The 18,211-nt window shown below is 49.6% G+C and overlaps 1 protein-coding gene across 1 annotated transcript in view; it reads left to right on the forward strand.

Moving 5' to 3' along the window:
• MYO1D (myosin ID) overlaps positions 1-18,211 on the forward strand; it is a 154,544-nt gene that overhangs the window by 95,971 nt on the left and 40,362 nt on the right. The window contains exon 21 of the mRNA XM_033078838.2: positions 2,654-2,808. Coding sequence (XP_032934729.1) covers positions 2,654-2,808 — 155 coding nt within the window. The remainder of the gene's footprint in view (positions 1-2,653; positions 2,809-18,211) is intronic.

Here is an 18,211-nt window from a genome sequence, read left to right on the forward strand (position 1 = left end):
AGGAGGGAAGGAAGGAAGGAAGGAGGGAAGGAAGGAAGCAAGGAAGGAAGGAAGGAGCGAACTGTGGCTGCCCCTGGATCCCTGCAAGTGTCCAAGGCCAGGCTGGACAGGCCTTGCAGCAAGCTGGGATGGTGGAAGGTGTCCCTGCTTGAGGTGATGCTTGAGGTCCCTTCCACCCAAACCATCCCGTGGTTCTGGGTGAGGAATTTGTCATTCTCTGCACAACCTGACAAACAACAGCTTCCCTGTCAGCCCTGCTGGTTTCTCCATGTGGAGATGCTGTTTTGGGGGATTCTCTGTGTGGGATTTTCATCTGCCAGCCCTGTGGCATTACCTCAGAGTAGCAATACACAGTGACATTTTTGCTCTTACCTGAATTCAAACCGAACAGGTAATGGCTGAGCGGGATTAAAAGGCACCCAAGCAGCAGAAAGGCTCTTGCAGCCACGTCTCCCCTGCAGTGCTGAACATAATAAAGGATGTTCTGCAGAAGCTGAGGATTTTCTCCTGCTCTTCAAGCAGGGCCAATATTAGTGTTGGTAAATACTGAGATAAGCACCTTCTCTGAAATGATTTCTTTTGTGTTGCATTTATTCGCTCACAGAGTCTTGTGGGGAGGGGTGAAATGGGAAGATTTTGAAGGGCTCTTGGCCTCCTAACAGGGTTCTGTTGAATAATTAATGTTTAAATTGCCTTTTCAAATCCAACACTGCGACTTGTTCATCTTTCACACTCGCTGCACATTTAAAACCTTGATGGCAGCAGTCCCTGTGGTGCTATTGTGCTCACAGGAGGGTATTTAAACATGCAAATTAATTTTAAGGGACACTATAAAGCCAGGCAGCTGTTAATGCCTGTGCATGAGGTGGAACTTGTTTGGAAAGCATTTCATAACCCCAGAATAGCCTGAGCAGGGAATAAACTCCACCTGTGCTGGTGAAACTGGTAGCAGGAGGGTTCCAGGGTCAGCAGCTGCTGCCCTTCAGTTCCTGGGGTAACAAACCAACAAAATCCCAGGGCCTGGACCTTGTATGGAGTCTCAACCCGAAAATAGGGCACAGCCACGCTGCTGTGGTCTGGCCTGGGATGTGTGAGGCATCCAGAGCTGCTGGGCAGCTTCCTTGGAAATAACACATTGTGACTGCTGGGAGCAGCCTGAGCCCCAGGATCCATGACAGGATCAGCAATTTCCAGTTGCATTCCTGCTCACAGCTTCTGGGGGACACAGGAGCCTTTTCCCCTAAGCTAGGGAACAATGAGGTTTTAATTTCAACAAAATGGTTTATGGGTGCCTCTCACTTGTAGGGGAATGGGGCTTCCCTCTGCAAATCCCTGGATGGCTCAAAGGAGTCTTTTAATTGACAGAGAAAGTCCTCTCTGTTCTCTCTGTACTCAACATCCTTTCACCTTTCTTGTTTTATTTTATTTTATTTTATTCTATTTATTTGTCCCATGTATTTTATCCCATTTATTATAGTCTATTTATTTTATTCTTTTTTCCTCTCTCTACTCTGCTTTGCTGTACTTGCCTTTTGAGGCTTCTTTTGCCCTCCTTACACTTTGTTTCCCCAGCACAGATCCTTTCTTTGCTTTCTCTAATGTTCATCTGAGTAACCTATGCTCCCAGATTGCCCTTCCTAAAAATTCTGTTTTTTCTTTGTGAGATGATGACAAAGCTTTTGATGAGCCAGTAACTGCCAAGTGCAGTTACTTAACAGACAAAAAGAAAATGCCAGAAAATAAAAAACCCAAACCAAACCCTTGCACCTTTTTATTTTGTCAGAACAGCCAGACCTTAGTCCATGCCTAAACAGGGGAATCATTGTGGCTTTGCAGGGTTTGCAACTCAAATCTTTCCTAAATTCTTGTGTTAGCTGCAAATCACAGGGGCACAGAGTTGTTCAGGTTGAAAAAGACCTTTAAAATCATCAAGTCTAGCAGCAGCAGCACCAAACCACATCCTCCAGTGCAACATCCACACCTTTTTTGGACACTTCCAGGGATGGAGACTCCACCTCTGCCCCTGGGCAGCTGTGCCAGGGTTGGACAACCCTTCCAGTGAAGAAATTCTCCCAATATCCCTCCCCTGGCACAGCCTGAGGCCATCAGACACCTTTGGTTTCCCAGCGTGTGTGGGTTTGAAGATGCTGTTGGGCTGACTCCTGATGAATGTGGGGTTCAGTGCTGGCATCCAGGGGAGGTTTGGGGGAGAGCAGCTGGTGCCATCCTTGGCAGCTACCCCATGGCCCTGGGGAGGGAGAGAGGCACAGCAGTGACACAGGAGCTGCTGGGAGCCATCCCAGGCTGGGTAGGGGACACTCCCTCACACCTCCCAGGCTGCTGAATTCCACACAGCCACTGCTGGAAAGCACCCAGCCACTGCCACCCCTCAGCTCCGAGCTTGGCAGTGTCCTGGAGAGGAGAGAACCAGCCTGGCAGTGGCAAAGAGACAGGGAATAATGGAACCATGGAGTGGCTTGGGTTGGAAGCTCCTTAAAGCCCATCCAGTGCCACCCCTGCCATGGCAGGGACACCTTGCACTATCCCAGGGTGCTCCAAGCCCTGTCCAGCCTGGCCTGGGATGCTTCCAGGCATGGGGCATCAACATTTTAATATCAGCACACCCAATGCTGTTTTCCCTTTCTCTCCACAGCTGGTGGGGCTGAGTGTCTCCAATGGGAAGGACCAGCTGGTGGTGTTTCACACCAAAGACAACAAGGATCTCATCGTTTGTCTCTTCAGTAACGACCCCTCCAACGACAGCAGGATCGGGGAACTCGTGGGAGTCCTGGCCAGTCACTTCAAGAGGTCAGTGCAGGAGCTGGGGCTGCTGGACACCCATCCCAAAGTGGCAGACCCTCCCTGGAGTCACTGTGGTGCTGGGGTTCTTCACTGCAGTCCTGGGATACCAGAGTTTCCTTTCTTCCTGGCATTTTTGGGACACAGCTTTTACTTACAACACTGTATTGCCTCTTCTTCCTTCCCTGTGTGACAGCCACAGGTGTTGGGGGACAAATATCACTGCAGGTGCACTCAGAGTGTGTCACAATGGTTCCTGAGGGCTTCCTGCAGCCAAAGCCTTCATATTTAAAATGAAGATGAAGCTTTTCCTTGCTCAGATTGCCCCCCTGCCCCAGCAGCAGCAGGTGATTTCTTGCTTGAGCTGTGCAATGTCATCTCTGCTCCCTGAAGTCTGGCTGTCTTGTAAATCCCTGAGCCAAATCAAAGCTGGTGCTCAGGTACAGGGATATCTGGGATTGAGCTCCTGGAGCAGCAAGAGTCACCTGGATCCCAGGAGAGAATTCCAGGCTGCCCACAGCAGCACCAGGCAGTGGCTGCACTGCAGCCACAGAAAGGAGCTGCAGGGAGAAGCAGGGTGTGGAGTGAGCAGACCTTTGGGTTTTCCCTGGCTCCTCCAGAGGAGATTCCCAAGAGCAATGATGCTGCTCAGCAACCTTGGCTTGCTGTTCACAAGCTCCACAGGACTGATAAAGTGGAATCTTACAGGTAAACCTTCATACAGAGCTGTGAGTGGCAGGAAAATGAGAGGGAATTTTGGCCACTTTAGGTTACTGGGTATTTTTCCATGAATTCAAGATTGTGCTGGTCCAGCCCCTTCTCACCACCATGGTGTGAAGTTCAGGACTGGCTGTGCTTCTGGAGGCAGGGACTGAGCCCTTTGGAAATGAGTTCTCAGCATTGCTATAACTTGCTTGGGGAAATTCAGTGTTGCAAAGCAACAGAAAACATTCTCTGCTTTTACCTAAATATCATTTAATGTCAAAGGCAGCTGCTCTTGCAGGCTCAGGAGATTCTGTGAAGCAATGCACTTTATTTGGGAATCCTGGAAGTCCCTGGAGTTCTTCCATCCAGCATCACCTTCAGGTGGCTGATGCTCCTCAGGCCTTGTCAGGTCTGTGATGTGGGGACAGGCTGTGTCACTGTTGGTGACACTCCAGCTCCTGGGTTCAGTGTCCAGTTACCCAAAATTGCTTTTCCTTTTGCTCAATGGGTACCCCAAGTACCAGCCTTTGTGTCACCTGTCCCCACTCAGCCCCAGGCAAAGGTACTTCATTCTAACAAAGGGTGTTGTGCCCATCAGCCTGAAACATTGCACTGTTCTCCTGAAGTGGAAACTGCTGATTTCCAGTTCCTTATACTGATTTTAACAATGGCATTTCTATCTTTAAAAAGAATTTGGCTTAATCTAATCACTGTCTGTAGGAGAATGGCAGTTAAATACATTTATGTGCTGATCAGCTCCACTTAACACAATATTAGCATTATTTTAGTGCTTCAAATGACAAATCTCAGCTGGATAAATGGGAGAGCTGGTGTAGAAGCCCATTTTTCTCCAATAGATCCAGCAGAAGTTCCTGGATGAAGGGCAATGCACAGGACAACTTGCATTTAGTTTCCCGAATATATAAATGTCATGGTTTCTCTCTTGAAAGCCATCTCTTTAAATTTAAACATTCAGAATATATTCATGTTTTCCCTCACTTTCCATTTTCCTGGAGTCGAAAATCTCCTGTCAGTGAATGGGATTAGCTGACCCTTGCTGGAGGGGCCTGGGGGAATTCCTCATTAGCTGGGATTAGCTGGTGCCTCTGGCAGGGGTCAGATTTCCCTGTCCTGCCTGAGGAGGTGCTGGCTGTGAGCTGAGACTGCAGCCAGCAGGAAAACCTCGAGTCTGAAAGTTCAATTGCTTGGAAGATGCCACCCGTGGTGGGGTTTAAGAGCTCTGCTCCACTCGAATTGTGGGAGCAGCTCCCGTGGGTTCCAGGGCTCTCTCTGAACATTAAAAGCAATTTGCAGCCATCCTGAATCCCTCCCTGCTGGGAGGTTTTAGCAGGGCTGAGGCGTCACAGGCACCTGTGTTTGTGTGGGGGGTGGTAGGTGATGATTCTTTACCTGTTTGTGTAATGAAATCATGTGAGTTCAGTGCCCTCTGAAAGGGGAGGAGGCTGCTGGTGTCACCTGAGCTGAGGACACCCAAATCTTCTCACTCTTCAGTGCTTTCTAGCAGGTTTTATTTTTTATTCCAAACTCCTTGAACTGGAAACTCCAATGGTGGCACATCTATTTGGGAAATTTGGACATTTTCAACAAGAAATAGCTTGGAAATTTTAGAACAATTACAGAGGTGACATCTCTTGATGCTGCATTCTGCAACTGCCTTTGGGCATAAAGGCTTCACATTTGGGAATGTTTTGCCTGAGTTCACATTTCTTTGCATCACCCATGAAAGCTTCATGAAGCTGTGTCTTTTGAAAGTTATTCCTGGTAGGAATTGTCTTACTTTGAGATTGTGGTTCATAAATAAGTGTTTATACAGGGAAAATCTAACATGTGGCCTCTGTGAGCTGTAACATTTTTAATGGAGTAACAGGAGTTCAAGTGACACTTCTACTGAGTCAGCTGGATTTGGGGTTTTTTTACAAAGCAGCTGAATTCCTAATAGAATGATGGGCAGCTGGATGAGGTGTTGATGTAGTGACTGCAGTAAGTTCATGTCTGCCTGCAAAGCAGTTGTAAAGTCCTTGAGCCTGAGCTCCCCTGGGAGTTTTCTGGCTGTCTGCACCTCAGGGAGGGGCATCTCCTGCCAGAGCCCAGGAGAGCTGGGATGCAGTCAGTGCCTGGCAGAGCTGGGAAGATCCAGGGGTCCCTTACAGGAGCAACTGTGTGAAATCTGGGTTGTGTTTCTGCCCTTGGTGCCCAGCAGGAATCAAAGGTGCTGTGCAGTAACTGAGAGCTCAAGACTCATCCTTGGTTTGCCAAGGCAGGGAGCAGCTCTGGGAGCTCTGGGGGTGACCACAGCCTCCCTGCTTGGAAAAAAGGGACCTGAGGAGCTCTTTGAGGAGAGGGGGTGGGTGTAGAAGGGGAAGATTATATTTCCCCTTTCCATTTTACATCCTCACAGCCCCTCAGGCTCCAGAAGATGTCTGGGGTGATCAGTGCAGGGCTCTGAGATCTTTCCCTGTGCTCTCACCACGCTGTGGCTCCCACCTCTGTAGGGTGATCTGAACCCTGGGGTGCTCAGGCTGCTCAGGTGTCCCCAGGGAAGGTGCCCAAGGCCCATCCTGTTCCCAGGGGTCATTTCCTGCCCCGTGGGAGCAGGCAGGGTTTGTTCTGCCTGGCTGCCCTCATGTTGGGCTCAGGGAGTTGCTGCCCTGCTCTCCAGTGCTTTCTGTTCCCTGATCCCCACATTGTCTGCAGCCCTTGGGCTCCTTCCAGGGTTCCTGGAGGGAAGGGGGAGTTAAAAGAGCAGTCAAAAGCAATCCCTGCAGAACTCCAGCAGAAAATCACTTGCCTGAGGATAATTTTATATTTTCCATTGTGCTTTGGGACCTGTCAGCCAATTTTAATCATTAGTGTGCCCTGGATTCATCTTGTTTAGTTGTGGGGCCTTACCCTGGAGCGTTGGCTTGGTACTGATGAAGCAGAATTCACACAGAGGGATCTCAGACTGCCCCAGGGGCTGTGGCTCTACACAGGCTCCTGGTGATCCTCAGGAAGATCCCATTCCTCACCTGTCCCTTCCTCCTGCCCTAAGTGCTGTCCCTGTGCTCCATCCCTGCATTTCATTGCATGAGTGAGGTGGCAGCAATTTCTTTGGTTGGGGAAATGATGTTTGGGTGTTGGATTTAGTGTCACTAACACAGGAATGTGGCTGTGCAGGTGCAATTGATACATACATTGCATACTTATATACATCAATAGGCACATATCCCAGAATCCTGGGGTGGTTTGGGTGGAAGGGACCTCAAAGCCTGTCCAGTGCCATGGGCAGGGACACCTTCCACTGTCCCAGGCTGCTCCAGCCTGGCCTTGGACACTTCAGGGATCCATGGGGAGCCACAGCTTCTTTGGGTACCCTGTGCCAGTGCCCAGAATATCTGCAAGAATTGGGGAAAAATATATTTATGTAAAATGTAGGAAATTCTATGTATGTACATCTAAGTACAGAAGTGTAAAAAAACCTGGGGGAAATCTGTGCCCTCAGCCTTTCCAAAGCAGGTGAAACAGGCCCAGGTTTCCCAGACTTCCACTCCAAGCCAGATTTGCCTGGGGAAGCCCATCCAGAACACCTCAGCACAGAATACAAGCGGGATCAAAGCTTTTTCTGCTGAATTGGGAGCAGAGCAGGAGCCTGGGAGGGGAGAAGTGAGGTCACACCTCAGTGGGGTCACATCTCTGTGGGGTCACCAGAGGCTGCTCATCCCTTGGGGTGGGTGTAGGGAAACCCAGAACTGAGCTGGGGCTGGAGGTGACACCTCAGGGCATTCAGAAAAGCCTTTTCTAGGGAAAAAAAAAGAGCACTTTGCTTCCCTGGCATCAAAGCTTCAGCCATAGAACTGGAACTGCTCCAGACTGGGGATGGAGATTATTCCCCTCCTGCCCTGCCCTGCAGAAGTTACTGTCAGCTAAATCCTCCCCAGAGCTGCAGTGATTTGGGGAGCTGGGATCTGTTTGGTACAGAGAGAACTCACAGATGGCTTTTTCTGGTGTTTTGCTCTTTGCACCAGTGGTGGCAAACAAAGCTTCTGCAAACACAGTGAAGTGTGAGGGTTTAAATGTTGCCATTATCTCAGAGGTGATGTTTGAGGTGATGCTCCCAAGCTGAGGTGATTTTGTTATTTAGTGTGAATGTGGAGGGGTTTGTCACTGAGATGGAGACAAACACCCCATAAATCCCCATTTTCAGGGCTTTGTCATGGAGATGGAGACAAACACCCCATAAATCCCCATTTTCAGCCCACTGTTCAGAGCAGGAGCATTTGGTACATTTTTGATGCTGCCTGTAAACACAGCCAGAGGAGATTCAACTTGGGGTGATTTCAATTGTTTAGGAAAAAAATCTCAGCTCAGTGATGAGCCTGGTCTGGAATACAAATAATTTCATTAAAATAGATCCAAGATTTTTTTTTATTTTATTTTTTTCCCACTGATGTGGAGAACCAAACCTTTGGCTCAGGCCCAGGAATCAGGTGATCAGGGGTTAAACCTTCAATTTGTTGTATAAAGATGTTTTTTGTTATAAAAACTGAGCTAATTTTAATCAGTTTAAGATTGTTCCTTTCTTTTAAAGCTGTTTACCATGCTCTGGTAGAAACCTTGATTAACTGCTGAGATTCAGGGAGCTAAGCCAGGAGCATCTCCTGTGTAGCCAGGGACAGTTGGGAGGGGACCATGGGGATATTAATGATGGATTTTTGGGACAAAGGAAGGAGGAGAAGCCCAAACTGGATCAGGAGAACACGAGCACAGCTCCCAAAGCCTCTTCCCTAGGAAATAACCATGTCCTGGGGCAGAGCCTGCCCTCAGAGGAGGGGTGGCATCCCTGCCATCACATGAATCTGTCACATAAACTTTGAGCTGATGGGGTCACAGCTGGGGCTGGGGGGGGGGGGCTTTGTCATTTTTAATCATAATCCATTTTTACTTCTGCTGGATTATGGGGGGAATCTGAACCCCCAGGAAGCAGCTTTTAAACACTTGACCCTGCAGAAGGGCAGTGGCAAAGGGAAAACAGTTTCCTTATAGAAAATAAATGGGGAAATAAACAAACTGGAAAATTTTGCCTAATTCTCTTGGCTTGTCTTTGTGACTTCAAAAATTTCTAGGCTTTAGCTAGGATTTCCCTTTGATTTATGGTGTTTATAAAGTTTATAAAGTTGGAGCAGCCTGGGATAGTGGAAGGTGTCCCTGCCCATGGCAGGGAGTGGCACTGTGTGATCTTTAAGGTCCCTTCCAACCCAAGCCATGATTCCCCAGTAATCTTCTCTGGTAATTCCTCTGTTGTAACTTGGGTTGAGAAATGAGTTTTCCTTTGCAAGATTTGTTGTTTTGAGTGGCTCCAGGGCATGGAGAGGTGGGATTACAGCACCCTGATGAGACTCTGTCTCTGCTTTAATTCTTTTACATCCTGGAAAACTCTTGTTGCAGCTGAGATTTTCCACACACTTGTCCTGTGGGACAGGAACTCGTTAAGGAACTTGGAAGAGGATCATTCCCTTCCTTAAAACTCATCTTCCCACTGCTGCTGCTGCTCATCCTCTGTCTCTGAGTGTCCCTGGCCAGGGAAGCCTCCCCAGCTCACATTCCTGTGGAAAAGTAGTTTTTTGTTACACTTCTCAATGTGTTCCTGACATGGGAAAATCTTTGTCTCCCTCAGTCCTGGATTTGTGATATTGAGAACACAATGAGCTCAAGAGAGGGGTTTGGGCTCTCAGCAGGCCAATGAGTTTGTGTGAATCCTTTATTTGAGTCCCAGCCTCTGCATCTAAAAGTCAATTATTGTGTGTGATAACATAAATAGTAACAATTAATTGTATGTCATGGCCTTCCTTTGAGTCCAGAGAGGTTTATTGGTCATCATTAATCTGCCTGTGCCCTGCTACCATTGTGTGTCAGCACCAATTTTGTCCAAAACCCTCTGGAAAGAGGATTCAGTTTTATTCCTTTTTATCCTTTATTCCAGCATCCCTGTGTAACGTTGGTGCTTTCCCTTCTCTAAGCAGCTCTTGGATGCTAAAGCTCCATGTCCAGGGTCCTCCTGGGAGGTGGGAGGGAGCTCTTGGTAAAAATGAAGTTATTGGGGCTTGAGGTGCTGCAGGAGACTGATATTCCCATGGTGTCACTTGGGGTTTCCTGGAATTGTTTTGTGTTCAGGAACTTAAGTTCCCCAGGGCATTTAATACTTTGGGAATTTGGACCCAGCTTTCTTCAGTAATTGTAATTCCTGAGAAATAGATCTCCAGTGACCCAAAAATCCTCTTCAGTGACCAGAGATGCTCTCCAGCCCACCACCCCAGTGGGGTATTATACAAGAGGTGTTTGCTCCCACTGACCTCTTGCAGGGTTCTTTGAGTTTCCCAGTTCATTCCCTGTCTCCATCTAAAGGATCTACTGAGTTAAAGAGATGAATCCTTTCCATCCTTGGACAAGCTAAAGCACTGGGGTGAAACTGGATTTTTTGTGGTCTGGGGGGAAAAACAGCTTTGAGACTGTCAGAAGATTTGAGACAGTCCCAGAGTAGAAAATTCAAAGCCCTTCTTCTGCTGCTGCTGCTGCTTCTGCTGCTACTTCTGCTGCTGCTTCTCCTTCTCATCCTCCTCCTCCTCCTTCCCCCCTCCCCCCTCAGGGTTTCAGAAGCCTGAGACCCCTAAATGTGAACATTTCCTTTTTAGAGCCCTCAGCATTTTCTGTGTCATTTTATGAGGCTCTCCTTGAGACAGCTCCCTGCTCTCCTTGAGACATTTATGATCAGAAATTAAAGTAATTAAGGTAATCACCCCCGAGGATGTGGAATTTCTGCATCCTATGTCCCACAGCCACACTTCCCAGTTCAGCTTCCCTTTTGGTGCTGGGGATTTCCTCCAGCACAGGCAGTGATGTGGGAACAGGAAAATGGAAGTTTCTGGTATTACAAACCTCTTCCTTATCTGGCCCTGGGCTCTGTTCAGTGTGTTCATTATCACAAATTATTATTTTCAATCTTGAGTCACAGTTCTCGGTGATCATTCAACATTTGGAAAGTTTGACACCAATCCACACATTTTTCTTTTCCTGGAAATGTTCAGAAACCACGTGGATGAGGTACTTGGTGATGGTGCTGGATTGACAGTTGGACTTGATGGTCTTAAAGGTCTTTTCCATCTTTAATGATTCCATGATTCCATGAACCATCATCCTGCCCCCATTAACAATCTGACAGAACTAGGAAGTATCTCCTGAAAGGTGTTGGATGGTACAAACATAGGCCCAAATCCTCTGCTGCATCCTAAAATCACAGGACCCCAGACTGGTTTGGGTGGGAAGGGACCTTACAGTCCATCCAGTGCCACCCCTGCCATGGGCAGGGACACTTTCCACTGTCCCAGGCTGCTCCCAGCCCTGTCCAGCCTGGCCTTGGACACTTCCAGGGATCCAGAGGCAGCCCCAGCTGCTCTGGGCACCCTGTGCCAGGGCCTGCCCACCCTCCCAGGGAACAATTCCTGCCCAATATCCCATCCAGCCCTGCCCTCTGGCACTGGGAGCCATTCCCTGCCCCCTGCCACTCTTGTATTCTCTCTCCATGTTTCCTGCAGCTCCCTCAGGCTCTGGGAGGCCACAGTGAGGACACCCCCGGTCTTTACTCCAGGCTGAACAATCCCAGCAGAGCTGCTCCATCCCTGGGATCATCCTGGAGCCTCCTCTGGGCTCTCTCCAGCAGCTCCAGGTCCCTCCTGTGCCAGGCCCCAGGGCTGGGGCAGCTCTGCAGGGGGGGTCTCACCTGAGCAGGGCAGAGGGGACAGTCCCTGTCCCTGGTGCCCACGCTGTGGGGTCAGCCCAGGACAGGGTTTTTGGGCAGGGCCATGTCCAGCCGTGCCCCAGCAGCCCCCGGGTGGGTTCTGAGTGTGGCTGCCCCAGTGAGGGGTGTCCATGGTGCTGATCTTGCCTCGGTTCATTCTCCCAGCTCAGCTCTGAGCCTCTCCCTGCCTGGGCAGGAGGCCCTGCCTGGGCTCTGCTTCCAGCCTTGCCAGGCTAGCACAGCCTGGCTGCCCTGGCAGCAGCACTGCCTGGGCACTGGGAACAGCCCAAAGCTCACCCACAGAGAACTGGGACGTTCTGGGTTGCTGTGGGAAGGGGATTGAGACTTGTGACGTGTGCTGAAGCACAGGGGTGTTGAGAGGGGAAGCAGCTCCTGGAGAGGGACAATCCCCTCTGGATAGAGTCCTGGAGAGGGACAATACCCCCTGGCTGCAGGGTGGAGAGGGACAATCCCCCTGGCTGCAGTCCTGGAGAGGGACAATCCCCCCTGGCTGCAGGCTGGAGAGGGACAATCCCCCCTGGATAGAGTCCTGGAGAGGGACAATCCCCCTGGCTGCAGGCTGGACAGGGACAATCCCCCCTGGCTGCAGGCTGGAGAGGGACAATCCCCCCTGGCTGCAGGCTGGGTGTGCAGCCCTCAGCTGCTGCTGCCATCAGCCAGGTGTGGACCCAAAACAGACACAGATGGATTTTGGTATCCACACAAAGTTCCCAACCTGTGCAGCTTGTGCTGTTCAGTGCTCACACCTGAGCTCCCACTGCTGTGGGATCCCAACCCAGCCCTGTTCCTGTGCCCCACTGGGCTGTGGGAAGGGGCTGGGCTGGGCTGGCAGCACCAGGAGCTGCTCACAAAGCTTCAGGCACAAAAAATGCCTCGTGGGTGATGCTAAAATAAGACCAGGAGTTGTGCAGCCCCTTTGCTCCCAGTGAGACACTCCAGGCTGGGTTTCCCACCTTGGTTTCCCACCTTGACTCTCATTATTCCCTGTAAAGGTCTTGGTGAGCTCCATGGGCCAGAGCCTGAGCCAAGCTTAGGAAAAGCTTTGCCTTTAACTGCACTCCTGGAGCTTGGAGAGAGCTCTCTGTATCAGCCCCAAGAGGTGTCTGTAAAATGGAGGACAGCAATGGTTTTCAATTCATATTTTTAGGGACATGGAAATTTAATAAAATAAAGGGAATCAGTAGGTTGGTCATATTTGAAACAATAAGGACAAGATGCATTTTTTCTCTTTAATATTCAAGGGAATATTAAATGTTAATATTGATTAATATGTTGGATATTTGCTCCAGCCACTTTTTACATTCTTACATAAAACAAAGTATCATGAAAATACACATTACCAAAGCTTTCCTGCTCTTCTGCTCTGTGGCATCTTCAGCAGAGCCAGTAGTGCTCTTTTCAGCTTTCTTTCCTTCAGTTCTCCTCTGGCCCAGCTCATTGCATCTCCTGAGCTCAGACTTGAGTTGTTCTCCCTAAGGCACTGGTGTTTCTGTGACTGCTCTGTCAGAAGTCATTGGGATCTCAGAAAATTATTCTATTTAAGGACTTCAGTTTATTTAGTGATTCTAATTAGTGATTTTTCACATAACTCAAATGTTAGGCTTGGAGGGGAGGTTTGGGTTTGGGTTTTTTCTGGATGGATGTGGAGGATCCCACTGATAAAATCTGAACGTGCTGAAGGCCCTGATCTTGGGGCTTGGCACTTTTGGAAATGTCTGAGGACCTTTTTAATCAGATCTAAGTATTTGGCAAAAATATTGGCTCCAAACAATTCCTTCTGAGGCTGAAGTCAAATAAATTAGAATTTAAACGTGGCTGTATTGGAAAAACAAAACAAAACCATTTATTGCTTGACAGATTTTAGAGATTTTATTTTGTTTTTTGCAACAGATACAGAACTGAATCTGTGAACTAAAGGTTTAAGGCAGGATGGAAACTAAAGGTAGAGCAGGATGGAAAAAAACGTTCTTGGTGTGAAACTGAAGTAGATCAGCCTGGAGTGTTGCTCTCTGTGCAAATCCTCCTACACCAGGTTGTCATTTCTTACCCAAATTTCTGAGTGTGTTTGGTCCATGGCTCTCCTCTTTCCCCTTTGCTCTGCCAAATTCCTAAATTAAGCTGTGTTGGGGTTTTGATGTAATATAAGAAAGATTTGCATAAGTGCAGTTATGGTAATTTTGTGGTGAGTTTTAATGTGTTGGCTTCATTTCAGCCCTTCAGATCCTTAAATCACTTTTGATTTGCTGTTGCTTAAACATTGCTTTTTTCCCCCTTTTGAAAACAGATGCATTGAGGATGAGCTGAGGCAAATTTCTTGTAAATCTGCTTTGTTCCTGGAGTCAGGCTGAGAGCCTCTGCTCCTGCCCAGAGCTGGGGAGCTGGCTGTAATAATTTATTATCCCAATAGGATGATTTAGTGCTGAATTAAGTGGGAGGGAAAAAAACAGTTTTTCCCCAAAATAAAGAAGCTTTTTACAGTCAGGGTGGGCAGGCCCTGGCACAGGGTGCCCAGAGCAGCTGTGGCTGCCCCTGGATCCCTGGCAGTGCCCAAGGCCAGGCTGGACAGGGCTGGGAGCAGCCTGGGACAGTGGGAGGTGTCCCTGCCATGGCAGGGGTGGCACTGGGTGGGCTTTAAGGTCCCTTCCCATCCTGGGATTCTGGGATAAATCCCACAGGAGCCAGCTGGGGTTTGGGCTCCTCTCCCCACCAGATGTGCTGGCAGGATCCTGATGGTGCTGTTGTCTGTCCCACTCCCAGGAAAGTTCTGGGAACTCTGTTATTCCCATTTTCTGAACTGTGGGATCCCTTCAAGGTGCTTTAAAAAAAAAAAAACTCCATGGTGGCAAATGTCACCTTAAAGTGCTGCTGGCAGCAGGCTGAGGGACAGGGCAGGGCTGGCAGTGATCCAAGTGCTGAACACCCAGGGCTTTGAGGGTGGGGGAATGTGAGAGGACAACTCAGCACAGCAAAACAGGCTCAGAGCTGAGCTGCTGCCAGCAGGTGCCACATCTGCATCCTGGTGTTTGGAGTGTGCCAGGCAGTGCCTGCAGTGATCTCCTCACCCAACCCCAGCCCCAGCCCCAGCTCCTGCAGCATCTCCTGCTCTGGGGCAGCTCTGTGGTGTCCTCTATGGACACAGGAACAACCTTCCTTCTCCTGGGGGTCCCTGTGGGATCCCTGCCTTCTCCTGGGGGTCCCTGGAGTGTTCCTGCCTTCTCCTGGGGGTCCCTGTGGGGTTCCTGTCTTCTCCTGGGGGTCCCTGTGGGATCCCTGCCTTCTCCTGGGGGTCCCTGTGGGTTCCTGCCTTCTCCTGGGGGTCCCTGGGGTGTTCCTCCTATCAGAGGTGCTTCCAGCATCTCCAGGGTGCTCAGCCCTCAGCTCCCAGGGAAGAACAGTGAGGCATTTTCTCCCTGCCACACTCACTGGGTTGATATGTAGTTCACTAAAGGAGCTTCTTGGGGTCACAAAATCCCAGAATATCCTGAGCTGGACCCAGGAGGATCACCCAGTCCAACTCCTTGGGGAGTTTGAGGTTTGTTGCCCATGCAGGCACAGGGAGAAGTTTATTTGAGGGCCCCTCACCTCCCCACAGTCTGTGGCTGGAATGGGTGTGGAGGGAATAGCTTTCACTACAGATTTTATCCCATTTCAATTCATCCTTTCCTTCAAGGATTTCATTTGGGAGCTGCAGTGCTGAGAGGGAAATACAATTTAGGTGACAAAATCCAAATTAGGAAAAGCCCAAAGAGCACCTGGTGCTTCCACGCTCAGATCCATCCAGCCTGGGCTGTGCCATACAGGTGGATGAGTTCTGGTGCTGTCATGGGCCTGTTTTCCTTCCCATAATGGGGAATGCTAGGGTGGAAGGAGCTCTGGGTATGCACCAGGTGTGGAGAACAGCTTTCCAGCAGCATCATTTTCTGTATCTCCAGCACTGGGCTGTTCCCAGGCTACTCCTGCCAAGGCTTGGAAGCAAAATGCTGATTTGGTTTTCAGGGCAGGATTGAATGGGTTTAAATGTGGGTGACAAACAGCAACATCTGACAGTGACACCGAGCTGTGGTCTCCTCCTACTCCCTTTGTTCCCCTTTCTGTCCCTTCTGGAAGCTCCTGCTGCAGCTGAGCTGTGTCAGGGCTGAGGGGCAGTGACTGCCCAAACTGGGAGCAGAGCAGCTGGGGATGGGGATCCTGCTTTGGAGCCAAACACAGAGCATTTGGATCCAGGAGTGCAGGGGGCAGGGAAGGGACAGGGGTTGGGCTTTGGGAATGGGGCATTTCCTGCTGGGATGGTGTGCCCACTCAGGCTGGGGCTCTCTGTGCTGGTGACACCCTGCTGCCCTTGGCCTCCCAGCACATGGAGCCACAGGCATCCTCCCTCTCCCATCTCTGTCCCATTCCTACACAGCACATGATGCTCCCCAGAGCTCCAAAGGGCAGCTAACGTGCTTTCCTTTTCTTTTCCTTTTCCTTTTCCTTTCCCTTTTCCTTTCCCTTTCCCTTTCCCTTTCCCTTTCCCTTTCCCTTTCCCTTCCCTTCCCTTCTTTCCTTTTTCTTTCCCCCCAAACCCCACTGTAGGACTGGGTAGGAATCACTGGGGTGGGTGCTTTGAGGTTGATTTCCTCAGCACAAAAATCCTGAGGTGGGAAAAGGAATCTGAAAGGAAAGAGGATCATTTTCTGATTCCATTAAATCCCAGCCTGCATTTCCCCATTGTCCTGATCCTTCCTGTAAACACCCAGTTCCATACTGGGAGCCCAGTAGCTGCTCTGTGTGGAGCTGGTGTTGATCCCAGGAGTACACAGCTGCTTTCAGGAAGCTGCCACACATTGTCCCCTGGAATTCTGCCCACCTTCCATCACTTCTTTCCTTCTCCAGCATTTCCCTGGGTTAAGGGCCCCAGTGACTGACAGCAAATAAAAAACATCAACAAAAAAAGCTCCATCATGATCATATTTACTGGTGACCTACTTAAAATGCTCCTTCCTCCTGCTTTGGTGTGTGCTGCAGTGCTGCTGGCTCGAGTCTCCAGGGAATTGCTGCTGGAATGATAATGAATGCACAACGTGGCCCCTCGCTTGTTTAACTGGAGTCTCTCAAAGACATGGTTTATTTTTTATTGCATCATTTAGACTTCCTTTCTCTCCCCCACTTGTGATGTATTATTCCCATTTTTGGTCTCTGTGCTTCGTGCTCTGACTGCAGGCAGTGCTATTGTTTGAAGCGATGCCATTAAATCATGGGATGCCTTCATCTTTTGATAATTTTTTTGTTTGTTTTTCAGGAAAATTAGGCTTTTAGCTCTCTCCTGGAGAGTCTGAACTGTGTTGTCAAAGGCTTGTCTTGAGCAATTTTTTTTTTTTCTGCTGAAAATACTCTAGCAGAGGTGATTATTTATTTAACACATGCTTTACACCTACTCTGGTACATTTTTGTAGGGTTGTTGTAAATGGGTTGGCAGTGCAGGATGGGAAGTCATCAGCATTTTGCATATTCATAGAATCATGGAATGGTTAGGGAGGGAAGGGAATTTAAAACCCATCCAGTCCCACCCCTGTCATGAGCAGGGACACCTTCCTCTATCCCAGGGCACTTCTTGGGCACTGCCAGGGATCCAGGGGCAGCCCCAGCTGCTCTGGGCACCCTGTGCCAGGGCCTTTCACCCTCACAGGGAACAATTCCTGCCCAATATCCCATCCATCCCTGCCCTCTGGCACTGGGAGCCATTCCCTGTGTCCTGTCCCTCCATGCCTTGTCCCCAGTCCCTCTCCAGCTCTCCTGGAGCCCCTTCAGGCCCTGGAAGGGGCTCTGAGCTCTCCCTGGAGCTTTCCCTTCTCCAGGCTGGACACCCCCAGCTCTCCCAGCTCAGAGCAGAGGGGCTCCAGCCCCTGGAGCACATTTGTGGTCTCATCTGGACTCACTCCAACTTTTGCACCTCTCAAGTCTTCCTGGTTTTCCTCTTTACCAATGCATTTAGAGGAAGGTTTGGATGTTCCTACTCACTCCCCAGTGCCCTGCACTGCTGTGGTTGGGAAGGGTAGGGCTGTGTGTGCTGTAATTTGTGAATTTAGGATTGTGTGGGTCCATAAATTAATCCTACCTTTGCAAAGAATATCATGCCCCATCCCTGGCAGTGTCCAAGGCCAGGTTGCATGGAGCTTGGAGCAGCCTGGGACAGTGGAAGGTGTCCCTGCCAATGGCAGGGGTGGCACTGGATGGACTTTAAGGTCCTTCCCAACCCAAACCACTCCATGGTTTTGTCATTCCATGAATATCAGGATGTAGGAATCCACTGAACCTGTGGATAAGAGATCACACCTGACATATTCTTTTCTGGTGACTCCAGAATCCTTCTGGGTTCAAACCCCAGTCACACAGAGCAGGCTTTGTTTCCATGCCAGCCTCAATTCCCTGACCTCGAATCCAAACAGGATTCCTAAGCACATGGATAAAAATGCATAAAACAAGCTCCACCTCATGTCTTCTGCAATTCCTGTCACCCCAGAGGTGTGTTATTAGAGCAAAGCCCTGGGTGCAGGTCTAAATAACAAACTCAGGTGCCTGAAGTCCATAGGATCACAGATTCAGGTTGGAAAAGCCCTCCAAGATCTGAGTCCAGCTGCTCCCCCAGCACTGCCAAGGCCACCATGCCCCATGTCCTCAAGTGCCACATCCACAGGTCTTTTAAACCCCTCTGTGGATGGGGACTCCAGCCCTGCCCTGGGCAGCCTGTTCAGATAATTCTCCAGATAATTCAGAGAATTTCTGTTTTCTCAGCAAACACTCTTGCACTGGGGGTTATTTTCACAGGCTGGCCAGGCAATTGGAGGTGCTGGGGGAACATTTGCCACCCTCTCCCAGCCAGCTCTGGGTTACTGCCCTGTGCTCCCTTCCCAG

This window comes from Catharus ustulatus, chromosome 23 (assembly GCF_009819885.2).
Source record: "Catharus ustulatus isolate bCatUst1 chromosome 23, bCatUst1.pri.v2, whole genome shotgun sequence".
Classification (NCBI taxonomy): domain Eukaryota; kingdom Metazoa; phylum Chordata; class Aves; order Passeriformes; family Turdidae; genus Catharus; species Catharus ustulatus.